General features: G+C 37.4%; 1 protein-coding gene across 3 annotated transcripts in view; it reads right to left on the reverse strand.

Annotated features, from left to right (window-relative positions):
* Positions 1 to 21,005, reverse strand: part of LOC126470105 (glutamate receptor ionotropic, kainate 2-like) — a 522,028-nt gene that overhangs the window by 239,910 nt on the left and 261,113 nt on the right. For all 3 annotated transcript variants that reach the window (XM_050097682.1, XM_050097680.1, XM_050097681.1), the window contains exons 5-6: positions 17,455 to 17,612; positions 10,714 to 10,855 (exon numbers count right to left, since the gene is read on the reverse strand). In XM_050097682.1, the coding sequence (XP_049953639.1) occupies positions 10,714 to 10,855; positions 17,455 to 17,612 (300 nt within the window). The remainder of the gene's footprint in view (positions 1 to 10,713; positions 10,856 to 17,454; positions 17,613 to 21,005) is intronic.

The following is a 21,005-nucleotide window of genomic DNA, read 5'->3' on the forward strand; positions in this document are numbered from 1 at the left end:
AGTCTATACAATCCAGTGATAAAACTATTCTGTTAGCAGGGGTTACATCATACATTTTTATAGCATCATAGTCAGAAAGACCATTTAAGATTTGTGTTACACATATGTTATCAGTTCTGTTACTGCCTATGAAGATATTGTCAATCAGACTTGTGTAGTCCTTTGTCACTCTCGTGGGAAAGTCAGTATGTGCTCTCAGATTAAAAGAGCACATTACATTCTCATAATCTGTTCTGTCATTATTACAAATAAGAAAATTTACACTAAAGTAACCAAGAGTGGTAATTTCTTTGGTTTTTGAGAACAGCTGAGTTAATAGTGATTCTACCTGCTTGAGGAATATACTAACCTTTCATGAGGGAGCTCTGGAAACAGTAACCACATAAACAAGCAGAGTATTAACATGGGACTTACTGCAACAAGCCTCAAAATGTTGACTGATGCAATAATTTCTTACATCTATGGGGCTGTACACTATATTATTTTTAATATACATTATTATTCCACCTTTATACAGTCAGTTCCTAGTGTAATAAGCTGCTCTGTCATTAATTCAAACAGTCAACTGGTCCATTTTGTTTCTTATACTCATTATATCCTGGTGAAAATGAAGTTTGTCATTTCCTAAACTCTTTGTTCTGATGTCACTGTTTTGTTCCAAATTGAAATTAGAGATTGTAGGAAGAGTACCTGCAGGTTTCTGACTTAAGCCAGTCCTGGAATTGAGACCAAGTACCAAAAATCCTGTAGAGTCTTGCATTTCCTGATTCTTGTGCTTCTTCTGCTTGCCTCTGTTATTGCTGATGATGGTGGAGACACATCAGGTGGTGAAGGGTCTTGCAATGCTAAAGATTGTGGGTGGACTAATACTGATGACAGTTCTCGAGCCACTGATGGGAGTTCAACAGCAGATGAAGTTTCTACTGCTGCTGCTGCTGATGAATGCAAGAGGCAGTAGTTGTAGGTTTGATGGCTATGTTTTGAAATTACATGATCACTGTTGCTGCACCTGAAGTTTGTGGTGGTGATCCTGTTGATTCTTCCATTGTTTGCACAGATATGTTGGTTCTTCCAAACCTACACTGCTGGAAGGGGAATTGACACTATTCAGACTGTGACAAGACTCATAATCTTTTCATAGCCCTTCTTATTGCCAACAAAGAGGTGTAATTCCAAGTCCAAATATGCACATGTTCTACCTTAGTAAACAAGAATACTTTTTTTGCTTCAGGGACCCCTCTGTGGGTTTTATTTTCCAAGTAAACTCTCGACAACTACTATTTACTAAGCCCGCCCAGTTAGCCATGTGGTCTAATGCACTGATTTCCGAGCTGGGAAGCATGCTGGTCCCCGGCACGAATCCACCTAGTGGATTAGTGTCGAGGTCTGATGTGCCTGCCAGTCTGTGGATGGCTTTTTAAGGTGGTTTTCCATCTGCCTCGACAAATGTGGACTCGTTCCCCTTATTCCGCCTTAGTTACACTATGTTGGCGACTGCTGCACAAACACTTTCTACATGTACGTGTACACCACAATTACTCTAACACGCAAACATTGAGGTTACATTCGTCTGGTGTGAGACACGTTCCCAGGGGGAGGGGGGCAGGGGGTGTCCATTGGGGGCTGAACCGCACAATAATCCTCGGTTAGGCGTGGGGTGGAGGTGGGGTGAGTGGACTGCTGTAGCCTGTTGTGAGGTTGTGTACCACTGCCGGCTACGGTGGGGACAAAGCCTCTCCATCGTTTCTAGGTCCCCAGTTCCATACAATGTAATACCATTTAGTTAGCAGAGAGCATATCAATCAATAAAAAATTCTCTGTGGAAGCTAAACACTACAGAGTTAAATGTTCTGAAGCAGAGCTGCCATAAAATATATATTAAAATATATTTATCAGTAATGTATTTCAGAATTTCATTTATTTGGAAGCATTTCAAATAATTTCCACATCATTTTATGTAATAAAATTCAGATTTCTTAGAACCATTGAAACTGAGTGATGTATAGTTATCCTTGAAATGAAGTTAGCTTCATATAGCAGAGGTTGTTGTTGTTGTTGTGGTCTTCAGTCCTGAGACTGGTTTGATGCAGCTCTCCATGCTACTCTATCCTGTGCAAGCTTCTTCATCTCCCAGTACCTACTGCAACCTACATCCTTCTGAATCTGCTTAGTGTATTCATCTCTTGGTCTCCCTCTACGATTTTTACCCTCCACGCTGCCCTCCAATACTAAATTGGTGATCCCTTGATGCCTCAGAACATGTCCTACCAACCGATCCCTTCTTCTGGTCAAGTTGTGCCACAAACTTCTCTTCTCCCCAATCCTATTCAATACTTCCTCATTAGTTATGTGATCTACCCATCTAATCTTCAGCATTCTTCTGTAGCACCACATTTCGAAAGCTTCTATTCTCTTCTTGTCCAAACTATTTATCGTCCATGTTTCACTTCCATACATGGCTACACTCCATACAAATACTTTCAGAAATGACTTCCTGACACTTAAATCAATACTGGATGTTAACAAATTTCTCTTCTTCAGAAACGCTTTCCTTGCCATTGCCAGCCTACATTTTATATCCTCTCTACTTCGACCATCATCAGTTATTTTGCTCCCCAAATAGCAAAACTCCTTTACTACTTTAAGTGCCTCATTTCCTAATCTAATTCCCTCAGCATCACCCGACTTAATTAGACTACATTCCATTATCCCTGTTTTGCTTTTGTTGATGTTCATCTTATATCCTCCTTTCAAGACACTGTCCATTCCATTCAACTGCTCTTCCAAGTCCTTTGCTGTCTCTGACAGAATTACAATGTCATCGGCGAACCTCAAAGTTTTTATTTCTTCTCCATGAATTTTAATACCTACTCCGAATTTTTCTTTTGTTTCCTTTACTGCTTGCTCAATATACAGATTGAACAACATCGGGGAGAGGCTACAACCCTGTCTTACTCCCTTCCCAACCACTGCTTCCCTTTCATGTCCCTCGCCTCTTATAACTGCCATCTGGTTTCTGTACAAATTGTAAATAGCCTTTCGCTCCCTGTATTTTACCCCTGCCACCTTTAGAATTTGAAAGAGAGTATTCCAGTCAACATTGTCAAAAGCTTTCTCTAAGTCTACAAATGCTAGAAACGTAGGTTTGCCTTTCCTTAATCTTTCTTCTAAGATAAGTCGTAAGGTCAGTATTGCCTCACGTGTTCCAGTGTTTCTACGGAATCCAAACTGATCTTCCCCGAGGTTGGCTTCTACTAGTTTTTCCATTCGTCTGTAAAGAATTCGTGTTAGTATTTTGCAGCTGTGACTTATTAAGCTGATAGTTCGGTAATTTTCACATCTGTCAACACCTGCTTTCTTTGGGATTGGAATTATTATATTCTTCCTGAAGTCTGAGGGTATTTCACCTGTCTCATACATCTTGCTCACCAGATGGTAGAGTTTTGTCAGGACTGGCTCTCCCACGGCCGTCAGTAGTTCCAATGGAATATTGTCTACTCCGGGGGCCTTGTTTCGACTCAGGTCTTTCAGTGCTCTGTCAAACTCTTCACACAGTATCATATCTCCCATTTCATCTTCATCTACATCCTCTTCCATTTCCATAATATTGTCCTCAAGTACATCGCCCTTGTATAGACCCTCTATATACTCCTTCCACCTTTCTGCTTTCCCTTCTTTGCTTAGAACTGGGTTTCCATCTGAGCTCTTGATATTCATACAAGTCGTTCTCTTATCTCCAAAGGTCTCTTTAATTTTCCTGTAAGCAGTATCTATCTTACCCCTAGTGAGATAGGCCTCTACATCCTTACATTTGTCCTCTAGCCATCCCTGCTTAGCCATTTTGCACTTCCTGTCAATCTCATTTTTGAGATGTTTGTATTCCTTTTTGACTGTTTCACTTACTGCATTTTTATATTTTCTCCTTTCATCAATTAAATTCAATATTTCCTCTGTTACCCAAGGATTTCTACTAGCCCTCGTCTTTTTACCTACTTGATCCACTGCTGCCTTCACTACTTCATCCCTCAAAGCTACCCATTCTTCTTCTACTGTATTTATTTCCCCCATTCCTGTCAATTGCTCCCTTATGCTCTCCCTGAATCTCTGTACAACCTCTGGTTCTTTTAGTTTATCCAGGTCCCATCTCCTTAAATTCCTACCTTTTTGCAGTTTCTTCAGTTTTAATCTACAGGTCATAACCAATAGATTGTGGTCAGAGTCCACATCTGCCCCTGGAAATGTCTTACAATTTAAAACATGGTTCCTAAATCTCTGTCTTACCATTATATAATCTATCTGATACCTTTTAGTATCTCCAGGGTTCTTCCATGTATACAACCTTCTTTCATGATTCTTAAACCAAGTGTTAGTTATGATTATGTTGCGCTCTGTGCAAAATTCTACCAGGCGGCTTCCTCTTTCATTTCTGTCCCCCAATCCATATTCACCTACTATGTTTCCTTCTCTCCCTTTTCCTACACTCGAATTCCAGTCACCCATGACTATTAAATTTTCGTCTCCCTTCACAATCTGAATAATTTCTTTTATTTCATCATACATTTCTTCAATTTCTTCGTCATCTGCAGAGCTAGTTGGCATATAAACTTGTACTACTGTAGTAGGTGTGGGCTTCGTATCTATCTTGGCCACAATAATGCGTTCACTATGCTGTTTGTAGTAGCTTACCTGCATTCCTATTTTCCTATTCATTATTAAACCTACTCCTGCATTACCCCTATTTGATTTTGTGTTTATAACCCTGTAGTCACCTGACCAGAAGTCTTGTTCCTCCTGCCACTGAACTTCACTAATTCCCACTATATCTAACTTCAACCTATCCATTTCCCTTTTTAAATTTTCTAACCTACCTGCCTGATTAAGGGATCTGACATTCCACGCTCCGATCCGTAGAACGCCAGTTTTCTTTCTCCTGATAACGACATCCTCTTGAGTAGTCCCCGCCCGGAGATCCGAATGGGGGACTATTTTACCTCCAGAATATTTTACCCAAGAGGACGCCATCATCATGTAATCATACAGTAAAGCTGCATGCCCTCGGGAAAAATTACGGCTGTAGTTTCCCCTTGCTTTCAGCCGTTCGCAGTACCGGCACGGCAATGCCGTTTTGGTTATTGTTACAAGGCCAGATCAGTCAATCATCCAGACTGTTGCCCTTGCAACTACTGAAAAGGCTGCTGCCCCTCTTCAGGAACCACACGTTTGTCTGGCCTCTCAACAGATACCCCTCCGTTGTGGTTGCACCTACGGTACGGCTATCTGTATCGCTGAGGCACGCAAGCCTCCCCACCAACGGCAAGGTCCATGGTTCATGGGGGGGGGGGGGGGGGGGTAGCAGAGGTATGGGAGCAAAACTTTTTTTGATGTGGGTAATGTATGGTACTGAATAATTAATTACTAAGCAATTAATAATTTTTCTTAAAAAGTAACAAATTTTTAAAAATTAACAGTCTAGCTACTTGCTCTCACCTGTTAAAATTTTTGGGTTGTCATTTATGAATTCTCCTATGAATACTAACATTTCTGCACTAGTTTATCATATAAGGTTTTTTTCAGTGTTTCTAAAGTTATGCTGACCAATTCTCATCCTTTCACTTTGTTATAAATTTTCATACCCATATAATGTGGAGTTTGAGCATAAAGTTTTAAAAAGTGCAGGCATAAAAGAAAAGGAGACTGTTCAGGATGGGACAGGAGGCTTCAGAATGGAGGTTTATGAACTTAAAGAGTGAAATTCACTGATTTGTAATATATTCTCAATATTGGGATACAGATGGGCCAGCCCTGGGGAGGAAGTAGAGTTTGACTGCCAGTATAAGAGGTTTCAATAAAATTAAATGGAATAGGGAGAGAACATGGTTCAAGCTCATGTGGCTGGCAGCCAGTCAATGTGAACAAGGCTAGAAGCAGACAGTAGAACCTGTCAACTCTATTTGAAGCCTAAAGCCAAAGAGAGCATCTACACTGCACCTTGTCCTACCAAGATGCTCCAGTGAATACACACATGATTCATTTCTCACTTTCCCTATTGACTAAATGTGGTAACATGGATATTGAGCAAACAAGAAGGAAAAGGGGCCAAATGCTGATCCTGTGATATCCAGGCACATAGGCCCCAAAGAAGCTCATCCTGGATGTGTGTCACAGATTCAATTGTGAAGCAAAATTTTCAGTTAATCATAAATGAATTAATCCTGGTCCCCCAAGCAGAACATATTATGTACATTGTTACTTATTTTCTATTTTATTCAATATACTGTCATTGTTTACGTCGTACCACTGTAGTATAGAGGAAATGAGGCACACAATTTGATGTAGGACACTTGTGGGCTACCAAGTCAGGAAACTACCTCAAATTGGCCTATAAGAACTATCTAAGCTACAGTGCATGCATATCATGTGTGATTTTCAGTATACTCTTGCTCTCTTTGTGCAAATTATTAGCCCTTGAGGAAAAAATGAATGGGACCTTTTTGTAGGAAGTTTAATGTAGTTTGATTTTGTATTTCAATGTGTTTTCACTAGAGACTGCAGTTTTCAAGATATTCAAGAAAAAGGTTCTAAAGTGATATTAAATAAGTTCTATCTCAGAAATCATTCAGAATAGGGCATATGTCCATATGAAGTTTATTGCTTCAAATGAACATTTCTGTCACATCCCTGAATATTGACCATACCTCCTCTTAAATACGTGGTGTAATTGAATGAAAGAGAGACATTACATACCAAGAGGCAGCATGACTATAGTGCCAAATGGGGCTGCTTCCACAGCACAAGGCTGTTGAAGGAATGGGAGAAGACAGTGTGTATCAACCAGTGAGAAGTTATAGTGCACTGTGGTGGTGGTCTCCATTACAACATGGTACAGAGACAACATCTGGATGACTTCATATGGGGAAGAATCACTGTGAAACTGGAAGAAGGACTAAGGGTGATGAGTGTAGCCTAAGAGTTTGGTGTTGCTCACAGCATTGTTTCATGTGCATGGGATCATTCCAAACTACAGCCACTACTGCCCCAAGGGGAGGAGGTGGTTGGCCACAGTCAACTACAGCAACAGATGACCACTACACTGTGAAATGGGCAAAAAGAGACCCTTGTAAAACAGTGGGTCAATGGCAACCACATTTAACAGGAGTGCTTTCACAGGGCTGCAAAGCACACAATCTCACACTTCACAGTGGCATGGCAACTGCATGAGCCTGGTCTCTTTGCCCAACAACCAGTGTGTTGTGTCTCATTGACACCTGTACATTAGCAGCATCATTTGCAATTGCGTCTAGAGCATAAGGACTGGACTAACAAGGAGTGGGATCACATGCTCTTCTTAGATGGGAAAGGATTCGATATGAGAAGTGATTCTGGCTGTATGCTCATAAGGCGAGAAATGGGAACAGGGAATGTACACAAGAACATTGTTGAATATGATCATTTTGGTGGTCCAGGTGTTATGGTGTGGGGTGGCATAATGTTGAAGGGGAATACTGACTTCCAAACGTTTCAACACATTACACCTACTGGCCAATGTTATTGTGACATTTCACTCCTTGCCCATTCGCATCTTTTCAGGGTTGCATTTGGCTCTGACTTCATTTTTGTGGATGACAATGTGTAACTGCATTGAAAAGTGCAAGTGGACCAGCTCTTAGAGTGAGAGGATATTTGGTGAATGGACTAGCCTGCCCATTCCAGTGGCTTAAATCTCATCGAGTATGTGTGGGATGCATTGGGGAGGCATATTGTAGCATGTCCACCTACACCAACGACCATCCAGCAGCTGTCAACTGAACTGGTGGAGAAATTGAATTTCTGACCACAAGAACTCCATACCAATTTTCTGGCCAGCATGGGAGCATGTTGCAGAGCAGTCAGTGTGATTCACAGTGATCACACATCCTAATAAGAACAATTTACTGCCTTCTGTAATGTCCAGGGGACTGTCATAAATTGAGGCAACTTCAGTGTAATTGTTGTCTTTGAATAAAATCTTTATTTCTGCTCTTCTTATTATGTATGTCTTTCAGCTACCTTCTATAATATACTGTAGCAGTTCTTTCAACATATGGTCCAAGTTTCACCAAGCTATGTTACTTGAAAGTAACACATCTGTTGAAGTTACTTTTATCCTTAAGTTTTGCACACCTGTGTTTGTGTATATATAAGTATTCCTTTAGGAACATAGCTTAGCTTGGAGGACCAAGCTGTGAGGGGCAGTGAAATGAAAACCAAACACCTGCCACAATGGGATCATGGAAGGGCAGAGTGCTGCCTGCCTGCCCTAGCTCTCAGGGAAAGGCAAAAATACAGGGTATTCAGGTGTTTTTCTTTCAAGAAAATGGTTTAAAAGTCAGTGTTACATAGGTTTTCAATGTGCTCAGATCATATGGAAGCCCTTGAGTCAAAAGCAATCACCACACACATTAAGACATTTATCCCAGTACGAAACAAGATTGCTGTTAACCACTGATGGATCCACAACTGCACCCACCCTTGCACTTCCTTGTCCTGCTCAAGCCAATGTCCATGCATGTCTTTCTTCAGGTTGCCAAAGATATGAAAACCACATGGTGAATGGTCTGTGCTGTATGTATGATGTTGCAGTGCTATTCAACCAAGTCAATGAAGTGTAGCCTTCTTCCAACTGCCAGTGTTGTGGTAGATGTTGTTGTGCAACAGGATGATTGAGTCCAACAGCATTCTGGGCATTTTTACTTTATGGTATGTCACAGTTTCTGCAAAGTGTTTTCACAGTGCTGTGCATTCATTGTGATTTCTTGCTTCATGAACTCAATGAACAGAGGGCCCCTGCGGTCAAAGAAGGAAGTCATCATGACATTACTTGGTGCCACCATTTTGAGCCTGAGGACAAATGGCAAAGCCAACAGCAGAATATTGCACATCTCCCCTGCCAGAAAAATCCAAAGCTGTTCAAGTTCTGGTAAGGTCATGATGACCTACTATTTATTTATGTTGTGTATTTATTTATCGTGCAAGTATGTCAAATTTGGTGTGGCTTAATGTGCTGAGTTAGCAAGCTACTGTACCACATTAAGTGGAGGTGTGTAACATTTGAGTTGTTTGGATAGCTAATCAGTTGTCTGAAATTATTATGAGGTGAGATGAATTTTCTCGTGAGGCTGATCACTGGAAGATAGTCCCAGGACTGCCAAAGGGCTGTGATGGTTCAGATGCAGTGACTGTTGCTGATGAGCCCAGGTGAGAGTAGAAAGGCTTGCACAGAAATGGGGAAAATTCCAGTACAGTAAATCTGAATGATGCATCAAATGCTTAACAGGGCATATATAATTTTTTAAGAAATATATAGCAACAATATATTCTCATTTAATGTGATTGCAATTGCACAAAACTGGTGTTTGTTTATGAACAAACTCTTATTTATACTTAATTTAAATGAGGTTTATGACATTTGTTTATTTAAATATTGTTGTAATATATTAGTTTAGGGTGAGAAGTGGTCATGTTGAGTCAAATCATGTCTGCAGAACTTAAGAATAATGTATTTTTGATGGGGATGGCCATCAGCCAATGGAAAAGCAGACAGTAATGAAACACAAATGGAGTCAAGTATACAGAGGCATCTTTTCAAGTGAAGAGCTCAAGGAATTGAGTCAGGACTTTTTGTTAGATCTTGAAGATGGCACTTTAGGTTGAGATCAGATTGACGGCAAACCTGGCTGTGATAATATGTGACATTTGGTCATGTCAGTGAATAGCCCCTATGGTAGTCTTAAATTTTTCTGATTGCATTATGGAACTGAGGATAGACACAGTATGAGTATCTGTTAATTATCTCACATATGTTTGTTTATAAATCATCACATTGAATTCTAAACTGTTTTGAGCCAATAAATAGTTCGTGTAATGTGATCATGAAATGGACTTAGTTTTTGTGACCAGAGACTGTGTGTGTGTGTGTGTGTGTGTGTGTGTGTGTGTGTGTGTGTGTTTGTGTGGTGTCAATTTCTGCTGAATATCTGTTTGGCCTGAAGCTTTGTTTGACAGTTTGACAGTCTTTTTGTTGTGCCTATCTGCAACTCAGCATCTCTGCTATATGGTGAGTAGCACCTTTCCTTCTCACAATATTAAAAAATAATTCTTGAATTACAAAATGCATGGATAATACGTGAGAGTGCTCATCTCCATCTCCAACTAAATAATTTAATATGCACATGTGGCTGAAGAACAAAATGATTGGTTTAAAGAATATATACAAACCTTAAGACATCAAAAATCAGTTGTTTTAATCACAATGAACTCTCATACCATTATAAATATGGTTATTGCCAAATTCTGTTTACTGTACACTTAATAGCACATTTTGTAAAAATAGAAGAATTATTTAAATTTGATGCAGTCAACTACTATGTATTGTTTAATTGCATCAAGACAAACTTCATTTAGTAGTTGGTTTTATTTAAGCAGAAACAAAAACTGCATTTCAGAGATGCTCTACTTCCAATCTTGTTGGGAAGGAGCTGTGGCTAGTGTTTTTAAATGATGTAATAATTTGAACATGATTGGGAACAAATGTTATATAATGCAACCAGAATAATATTCAAGTGGAAACTACTTTTTAGAAGCAGTGTAATAAGGAGATATATATTAAAGATGAAGCTCAAAACACATTACTTAAATTTATAGCGATACAGCCATCATGTCTTTTTGTGTTCTTACCATTGTTGTTATGATGAAGTTGTATTCATCTGTCATAAGACCAACCTGCTGAGCTTGTTTCATAATTTCAGGTAAAGTTTCAATTGAACAGTCTAAGATGAAATTTATTTCTCCTGATCTTTTCACTCTACGCAAGACATGCCTGTAAGAAACGAAACTAAAATTGGTAAAAATATACTTTTAACATATAAGACATTAAATACTGCATTTCCCTGTATTTCAAACACAAGGCTTAGCAGGAAAACAAGAATGACTTTCAGGGATGTGTTTCTTATATGATAAAAAACTGATACTCTTATTTATCAAGCTGGAGAGTGATTCACATATGTACCTATCCTACTGTTCATTGATATGTGTGAAACTCTCCACAGGGCATGGTACAATCAATGTTTAACACTAGATTAAAAGGTAACTTCCATGTACTCCCAGCCAATACAAAGGTACATGCTATACGGGAATTCAATAAGCTGAAAATGATATGTGTACCAAAAATGATGTTTTTGAAAGATCTATTACAGAATATAAACAGTATCACTATTTCTGTTCAGTAAACTTGTACATGAACTTCAATATACAGGGTGTCCCATTTATCTTGACCACCCTAAATAACTGTTTGTCCAAATGCAAATTACAAAATGTTTCAAACAAATGTTCTTTACCCATCATGGGACATCAAGCAACATGATTTCCTTCATTGTAGCTGTGTTTTTTATGAAGATATGAACAGCGGTATGACTTTCTTAAATGGCACCCCATATTTTTTATTTGGTGCTGAATTTCCTCTTCTAAAGAACTGTTCAAAAATTTAACACAGTGTACCATTCACTGAAACACAACATTATCAATTACATTACACAACACTGACTTTGAGCCCAGGATCACAAATTTCTCCTCTTGCTGGAGTTGTCAGAAAACAAATTAAAATCAATCATAAACATAACACAAAATTGACTTTGACTCTCTTGTACCATTTCCCTGGAGTAGAACATTCAAAGGTGCTCAAAGTGGTGACCCTGGACACTGATATACTGGTGCACTCGTTGAATGAAAGAATTATTTACTGCTTCCAGTGTTGCCTGCTGAAGAGAATTACAAGCAAGCATGATACTTTTCTGCATGTCCTCTGGAGTTGTTGGACTATCACCATAGACAACATATTCAATGCATCCCCCCCAAAAAAGTCCAGAGGATTTAAATCAGGAGACCTAGCAGGGCAAGTAACTGTTCCTCCTCGACCAATCCATCAGGCAGGATACCCTCAGTTCAGAACACGACGTGCATGCAAGGCATTATGTGCTGGACATCCATCTTGTTGATACCACAGAAGCATTCTGGTTCTTAGCAGCACCTCATCCAGAAGGGGAGGAAGAATTTGTCTGAGGAAGTTGGCATATACTGTTCCATTTAGACTACTATTGATGAAATAAGGGCCAATAATTGTAGCACCAAGCATCCCACACCAGACATTAATTCTCCATTGATGCTGATGTTCCACATGTCTAAGCCATTGTGAGTTGTCACTGGACCAATAATGCATGCTCCTTGTATTTACCTGTCCTTTGTTTGAGAAAGAACATTCATCGGTATATAGAACATTGGAGAAGAAGTTTTGGATTTGCTGCTGTGCCTACTGACAGAACTGTACATTAATCTGGAAATCATTGCGATGCAATTCTTGATGTAGGTGTACATGGTAAGGATGGAACTGGTGACATATAAGAATACTATGTGCATTGGTTTTAGGAATGCCAATCTCATGTTCAAGCTGTTGTGTGCTCATATGTTGATTCATAGCAATGGAAGCAAGAACAGTAACTTTGGCAGCTTCATCTGTGCGAGTGCTATGATGATTGCATTGTTGTGCGTTGAAACTTCCAGTTTCCTGAAGCACCGCAACAAGATGAGAAAACATCCATTGGGAAGGTGGGTTCTTGTCAGGATATAGCTCTCTGTACAGTTCTGCTGCCTGCGCAGCATTGCCGGCCGGAGTGGCCGAGCGGTTCTAGGCGCTACAGTCTGGAACTGCGTGACCGCTATAGTCGCAGGTTCGAATCCTGCCTCGGGCATGGATGTGTGTGATGTCCTTAGGTTAGTTAGGTTTAAGTAGATCTAAGTTCTAGGGGACTGATGACCTCAGAAGTTAAGTCCCATAGTGCTCAGAGGCATTTGAACCATTTTTTACGCAGCATTTCACCTACCTTGAACAACAACAATAAAGAAACATTATTTGATGCAGTTTGTAGGAAGAACAGCCTTTACTGTATGCCTACTCTACACAACAGTATTTAAAAGGACTAAACTACTGTACTAAATGTACCCGTATGTAAGAAAACTCTATTGCAATTACTGTTCCTCTAACTTACATTTCCCATAGATGATTAGTATTTCTACCTTCTCTTCGTTGGTGTACATTCTACTCACACAACTCTTCTACTGATGATGGTTGACAGAATGACAGGTGTGCATTCTAATTATGTTTACATGTGTCCTCTGTCAACGACTGCATATTGATGTGTTCCATTACCCCGAGTACCTGCACTAAGCGCTGGGAGCATCACAGCCAATGTTGTGTTATGTATTAATAACATTGTGTTTCGGTGAATGGTACACTGTGATACATTTTTGAATAAGCCTTTAGGAGAGGAAATGAATTATCAAATAAAAAATAGAGGGTGCAATTTAGAAAAGTCATACCACTGTTCATATCTTCGTAAAAAACAAAGCTACAACGAAGGCAATCATGCTGATTGATGTCCCCTGATGGCTAAAGAATATTTGCTTCAAATATTTTGTAGTTTGCATCTGGACAAACACTTATTATTGGTGGTCAAGATAAATAGGACATCCTGTATATGATTTGTAACTTTTGTTATTTATGTTATGTAAGCCTACATATAATTTTGGTTAATGTTCCTTGTAAAGACTAGGGTTAAGTCCAGTCTCATCTTATACATTGTACTGCATATGATCAGTGGGTTAAATAAATAAATAAATAATTCTCTAATCCAACAATATAGAAAATGTTTTAAAAAATCAAAAGTTATCAGAAATGTTTATACCTGTAGAAATGATTGCACCTGTTAGGAGGCTATATTTATACAACATATTGTTTTGTAGGTAATGAAATAAATTTTCTTATAAGACAGGTGCACTGTATATGCACACTATAATAAGTAAACGGAAAACATTTTGTTATTAATTTGGTGTGAGATATGTTATATAAAAATTACCATGAAAATGTTGATGAATCAGCATGTTTCAACCTGACTGATTTATAATTAATAAAATATTTATTTATACTGGACATTGCTGAGATATGTACTCTCATTAGTTAACACTTATTTCAGAAACTATGAGTATGCTAAGATAAGATTAAAATTTTAAAAAATTAATTATACAGCAGTCATTGATTTTCCAAATATTTTCTTGTGCTCCTATTAAAAATTGACAGAGCCCCTGCATTTCTGGACAGAAAACAAAATGCAGAAATAGTTTGAGAAGTGGAAGGAATTGATGTACAAATGTGTAGACATGTGGGCTGTGTATGATTAATTCAACATATCCATGAAGTACACAAACTAACAACCTAATATGTTTGTTAATCCTTGTAAATGGCATTTTCAGACTGAATACAACATACAGTTGTGTGGGTGGGTGGGTGTGCGTGTGTATGTGTGTAAATTATGATTTGTTCTCCATTTCATTAGAATGTGTAACTCATTACTTAAAAAAAAATGAATGAGACAATCTAGCCTTGCATTAAGCCTCATGTCTTGTGTATGTTGTGATCAGTAGCACAAAAGTCAAAAGGAGAAATACAGTTAGAAAATTTATGTAGAATTAGTAAAAATAAATAGCTAATTTTAATGTTGGTGATCAGCACAACAATTACAAAGTTCCAAAAAGACTTTAAATGTATGTAATATGAAAAGGACATAAAAGCTGGTTTTTCACCTGTAACTACAGTATACTTCCTACTGTAGAAGAACTATCTGGGGAAGAACAAAATAGCAGAAAATGATATACATATAACAGTTATTAAAAAAAACATAGAACACAAACATTCAACAAGAGGATCAATGTATAAACTAGCATATTGTGATCCATACCATGCAATGACAAGGAATAACAGCTCAAACAGAATGAGCACCTCCATGTCAACCAGTATGGATTCCAAAAACACAGATCTCATGAAACCTAACTTGAACTTTTCTCACATGACATACTGAAAGGTTTGGATCAGGCCATCATTTAGACGCAGTATTTCTTGATTTCCAAAAAGCAATTGACTCGGTACCATACCTATGCTTATTGTCAAAAGTATGATCATATAGGATCTCAAGCAAAATTTGTGACTGGGCTTAGAGCTTTTTGATAGGAAGGATGCAATATGTTGTCTTAGATAGAGAGTCATCATCAGATGTAGAAGTAACTTTGTGTGATCAATGACCTTTCAGACAATATTAATAGTAACCTCAGACTTTCTGCAGATGATGCAGTTATCTACAGTGAAGTACTGTCTGAAAGAAGCTGCATAAATCTTTAGTCAAATTTTGAGAAGATTTCAAAGTGGTACAAATATTAGCAACTTGCTTTAAATGTTCAAAAATGTAAAATTGTGTGCTTCACAAAATGATAAATATGTAGTCACACAAATACCTGGGTATAGCCCATAGTAGGGATATGAAATGGAATGATCATGTAGGCTCAGTCATGGGTAAAGCAGGTGGTAGTTTAGTTTATTGGTAGAATGCTGGGGACGTGCAATCAGTTGACAAAGGAGATTGCTTATAAATGACTCATGCAACCAGTTCTAGAATATTGCTCAAGTGTATGGGATCTGTACCATATAGGACTAAAAGGGGATACTGAAAGTATACTGAAAAGGCCAGCACAACTGGTCTCAGATTTGTTTGACCCTTGGGAGAGTATCAGAGTGTCACAGAGATACTGAAAAAACTGGACTGGCAAATTCTTGAATATAGATGTAAACTATCCTGAGAAAATCTAGTAACAAATGAATGATGATTCTAATAATACACTACAATTCAGTACGTGTCACTCACACAGGGACTGTAAAGATAAGATTAGATAATTACAGCATGCACAGAGGTATTCAAACACTCAATCTTCCTGCACTCCATATGTGAACTGAATGGGACGAAATCCTCATAATTAAGGGCATACTATCATTTCACTTCATTTCAATTGGTACAATAGGATGTACCTTCTGCCATGCACTTCATGGTGGTTTGGAGAGTGGAGATGTATATATAGACAGATGTAGAACTGTTTTATTGTTTGCAAGTAATCATTTATGAGTACTGCCAGCATACAAATTATTTTGAAAAGGAAGCAACAGAAGTAAATTATACTTTCATTTAAAACTGCTGAAGAATCAAAATGTTCAAAGGAAACTACACAAGACTGACAAGTTTCATAGGCAAGCTGTCATCAAAATCATGACACCATGAATCTATCCCTAACAAGCAATGTACCTCAGGATATCTTTTAAAACACTTAACATTTTCTACATAGTAAAGATCTAAAACATATTTGTCAGTATATTATTCAAATGTCAAATATTCAGTATATTATTCAAATATATATCTGTGTGTGTGTGTTTGTGTGTGTGTGTGTGTGTGTGTGTGTGTGTGTGTGTGTGTGTGTGTGTGTTTGTGTTATTTCTGAAGAATTGCTTCACCCTGAAGTAACAAGTTTTCTGTACTTTCTACAAGTTTGTCCACTAGTCAAGACTTATTTTATTTTCAAATACATAGGTACTTGCAATATGTTCTGAACAATTAATTGAAATTATGTGTTCACACATAATTAATATATGTCTATAACTACCTACGTTCACAATACATACAAAACTGTTCAATGTGATCGAGGATGTTGATCAAGAAAGCTATTTTCTAACGTTCATTAGATGATGTTTCATAGAAAATATCAGAAAAAGATGTATGCAGCTTAAAATAGCTCATGTGATGACAAAATATCTGTCTGAAACATCAATACTTATTTGATATTCCATGTGCAATGATCATATAGATATAACCTATCATGAGGGCACCATATTCTTTACATTATTTGAAAGTAAAAAAATCAAAATTATGAAATGACATTTAAGCAAATTCATTCATGAACTATTTGGTAATTCAGTAACTACTTCATTTCTTTTTCTTCTTTCATACATTGACAGTCCCCTTGACAATAGATTTTATGTAAACAGAAAGTTGGGTTTATATAAATTCATGTACTGGTTTTCTGTTGTGAGTAAATGTTTTTCTTAACAACTAGTTATAAGAAAATAGAAACTGAAGTTTATATGTGGAACTAGCTTCTACTTTGAAATAACATACTGAGTGTCTGATTATACCTTCTTCCTATGAGGATTTGGTCAAACTTTCACAAATACCATTTTTCAGCTCTGAAAATGTGTAAATTAAGTATCTATGTCAACAATGTTAAAGTCATCTCTGTTTCAATAGTTTTTAATTCAAGTTATCATCAGTAAATTAAAAAGTTAGAGCAAATAAAATGTAAAACATCATCAATCATTTATTTCTTCACTGTGGAAAATACAATTACTTTTCTTAATCAAAACTTATAAGGAAACTAAGTTATTTGAAATTTTTGTTAGAAAAGTCCAGCATGTAAGATTTACATTTTGGTAATGTGCTAGTAGAGTGACTTTTTTTAATGAATATTAGTGAAAGATCTTCTCCAGAAACTTACCTGTAATTGGAAGAATCATTTAGATGACGAACTGTCACTGTGAAGTCCTTTGGGCCATACATCTTCAGTACATAACTGAGTCTGATGAGCCCTTCATCACTTTCGAATAGGATAGTGAAGCTCTTCCATTTCCATGCCTTAACTAAATCTGCGTACACCTAAATATCATATGGATGGGACTCATGAATTATTTTATTTTCAGGTTAAATTAATTTATAAAAACAATTATTTTAAATATGTGTTATTGCAATGGATATACTGCAAGTAACATGTATGTTTTCATATTTCTGCTACAAAAGAATGAATACATTCATTTTAAAATTCAAAATCTTTACATATTTTTTCTTGTAATGTTTAATAAAAATGAGAATTTGAGGAAAAAATGAAAACGTGCTGTTAAAACAAAAAAAAGTAACTGCTTAATAAAATGAAAAAAATTCTAGGATAGATAACATAAAACTCTAAGACGGATCTACACTTTACTAACTTCTTACCCCATAGGTGACATCACAAAGCTAGATCAATGAAGTGATAGAATCAGGGATTCTTTCAGCTGCTTAATTTCCTTTCTTTTCTCTTCCACATTTGAGTAGAAACACATGAGGAAGTAGGAAGGTGAGTAGGGAGGTGAGGGGAGAAGATAAGTACTTTACAGGAATGGATAGGAAAATGTCATAATAAAGGGCACTGACAGGAGTTCAAAAGATCCAAGTAGAGGAAAGAAAACAGAGGCAGGCCATGAAATGGCACCTGGAGAGATGAAAAAAGAAGACAGGAAAAAAGGAGAGAAAAGGACAGGTGATACATACAAGCTACTGACGGAGATGGCAGCATAGAATGGCAGAAGGCAATATACTCTAAATATTAATATTATTAGAGACATAGTTCTACCTCAGATTGTACAAGATTGGTGAGTAAAATCAACCACTGTCTTGTTGAAGGAAGCTTCCTGAGAACTGCATGAAGTGATCTGGAGAACAACTGAAGAACTAAACAAGAAACATCACACTGGGATGCGAACCTTGTTCCTCTTAATGGAAGTCCAGTGTCTGAACTACTGTACTACTAAGAGAGTGAGATGCATGTATGCCATAATGATTGGAGTTGCCAATGATGAACTAAGTTATTTTGTTTAGAGGAAGAATCAAGAAAACTTAGGCATTTTAATAGTTATTAAAATCGATCACATTGTATTAAGCAGAATGTGCACAAAGTGTGTAAAACACAGAATTTGCTGCACAAAATAATTGATGGTGCCAATTTACATTTGGGTATTGGTCATACATTGATAAAAGGCTTAAAGGCTGTTGCAGCAGAGACAGTAATGGCATGGATATTCTTGTAAGTGACACTTCTTCTCAGATATTATGGAATCTTCCAGGCACAAATGATCTTATCAAGTGAGTTTTCTTATTTAATATTCCAATAACTTTTGATGCGTATTTAACTACAGTTGTGATTTATAAAGTAGATCAAGTTAGTGTTATGACTCGAGTTCCAGATGTGGAAATTTATATGTTTTAGATTTGTTTAAAATAGTTGAAACAATGAATGAGTGGGTTTATTAAGAGGTTGCTAAATGACTTTAAAGATTTCTGTATGCTTTATTTATTATATTAAGTATTTATGTGAAATTATAGCGAAACTTATGACTGGTAGTCAGGATGAAAGCCTCTGCACTGTATCGAAGAGCAGTCATGTGACCAAACCTTTAAATAAGCATACAGAACAGGGATTGTGGTCTTTATATGTCATCTTGCATCTGGAGTTTTTGTGAGATATTTTTGCCTTGTTTTTTTTTCTGGAGCCAGTAAAGTTATTGGTTGTGTGTATGGTGTGGATGTTATTTTCATATTGCACAACTTCTACTTTATGTCTTAGTGCATTGCTGCTGGGTGTAAATGCTACGTTTACACAGTGTAATTTCAAATTTTGCAATGCTGATAGATACAGAACAATTATTCAATGAGTTAATCATATGTGGCTGTCTTTTGCACATATTGTACTTTCCTGAAAAATAAAAGAGATTTATATCAAAGTTAAAAATCAATCTGTTTTGAGAAATATTATTATCCTTTGGGGTTTCAACCAACAGATCCAATCTCAGTATATCTTTTATTAAATTATTTGTTAATGTTTCACTGCTAATATAAGGTTTTGGTATAAACATTATTATGTTGTGTTTGGCTATAAAGCAATGGTGTACGACCACCCCCATTGATGATAGCAAGCTATGCTCAAAGCCATACATTTCCCACACTATTGGAGCTTACTGCTATGTCGTAATTGCTTATATCAAAAGGGATATATGACATGATGAGTAGGTGTAAGCACCCTGACAAAAATGTCAAGCCATCCAGTAACTACACCAAACTTCACAATGCTATCTTAAGAAATTTTCCAACCTATTAACATCATACTGCTGTCTAAAAATATGATTATACGCCATAATTCCAACAGCCCCTATCAGTACTTCTTATCAACCACTCAAAGTCACTAGCCCTTGTCTTACTCACCTACTTCATCTGTGCCACAACTCTAGAATATTCTTATCCCACCCACTAGCAACCAAAAACAAATTAGACAATCCTCTAACCTATAAAATTTTTAGTCCTCTCTAAAGGCTCCACTTTAAGCTCAACACATAAATTAAATCAACCTGTCAAACACCGCTTTCATGAATTAAGTTGCTGTAATGAAAAGAGTTACTTGTCATCTATTCTACTGATCAGAATCTTTGAACATTTTGTAATAAAATGAAACACCTACAGCCTTTCTTAAGACGTCATATATTGTGTTGCCACCAGTTTGAGCACTTCAGTGCACCATCTTCAAGCCTCAGTTGATGCTCAAGGGGTTATCACAGTCTATATCTATGATGCATTAGTAGCCAATATAAGTGGCCTAGAAAGACTGCCTATAACTGTTATGTTGTCTCTCCAATCGTCAACTGTCAACTGACTGGAGAAACATTCAAAAGGGTGCAAACAGACCATGATGCCACAGACAGAGTAAACAAGTTTCAACACATGTGTCTGCTGTGAAATCATGTCCCTGCAGCTTTTCCACATATAAAAGACAACATTGCCCTCCACAGAACGTGACTTGCTTTGCTTGTGGAAAGACGGGTCATGTACAGTGTGTGCGTTTGTGACAGAAAAAGAGCTGTACCCACATTTGCTCTCATAAGTATGGATCGCTTTCTCACCTAGTGAATACAATTTTTCTAAACTGGCAACCACTACTCATAAAGATCAAATTCAGTATGTGCCTTCACCCTGCCCAAGCACTATGTAATGACAGTCAAACAAACTCTTTGTGAACTTAGTCATTGCCGGTCACCATGTGCAACTTCAGTTACACTCTGGTGCATCCATTACATTGCTTAACTGTCCCACTTGTGCATAGTTGGGCCCACCACAGTTAGCAAAATCTTGCACGCAACTTAATGCATATAATGCTCAGGACATTCCTGCGCTTGATACATGTAGTTTGCCTGCCACATTCCAGACTCACACCAGAACAATGACATTTACAGTTTTGCATTCATG

Source organism: Schistocerca serialis, chromosome 3, assembly GCF_023864345.2.
Source record: "Schistocerca serialis cubense isolate TAMUIC-IGC-003099 chromosome 3, iqSchSeri2.2, whole genome shotgun sequence".
In the NCBI taxonomy this organism is placed as follows: Eukaryota; Metazoa; Arthropoda; class Insecta; order Orthoptera; family Acrididae; genus Schistocerca; species Schistocerca serialis.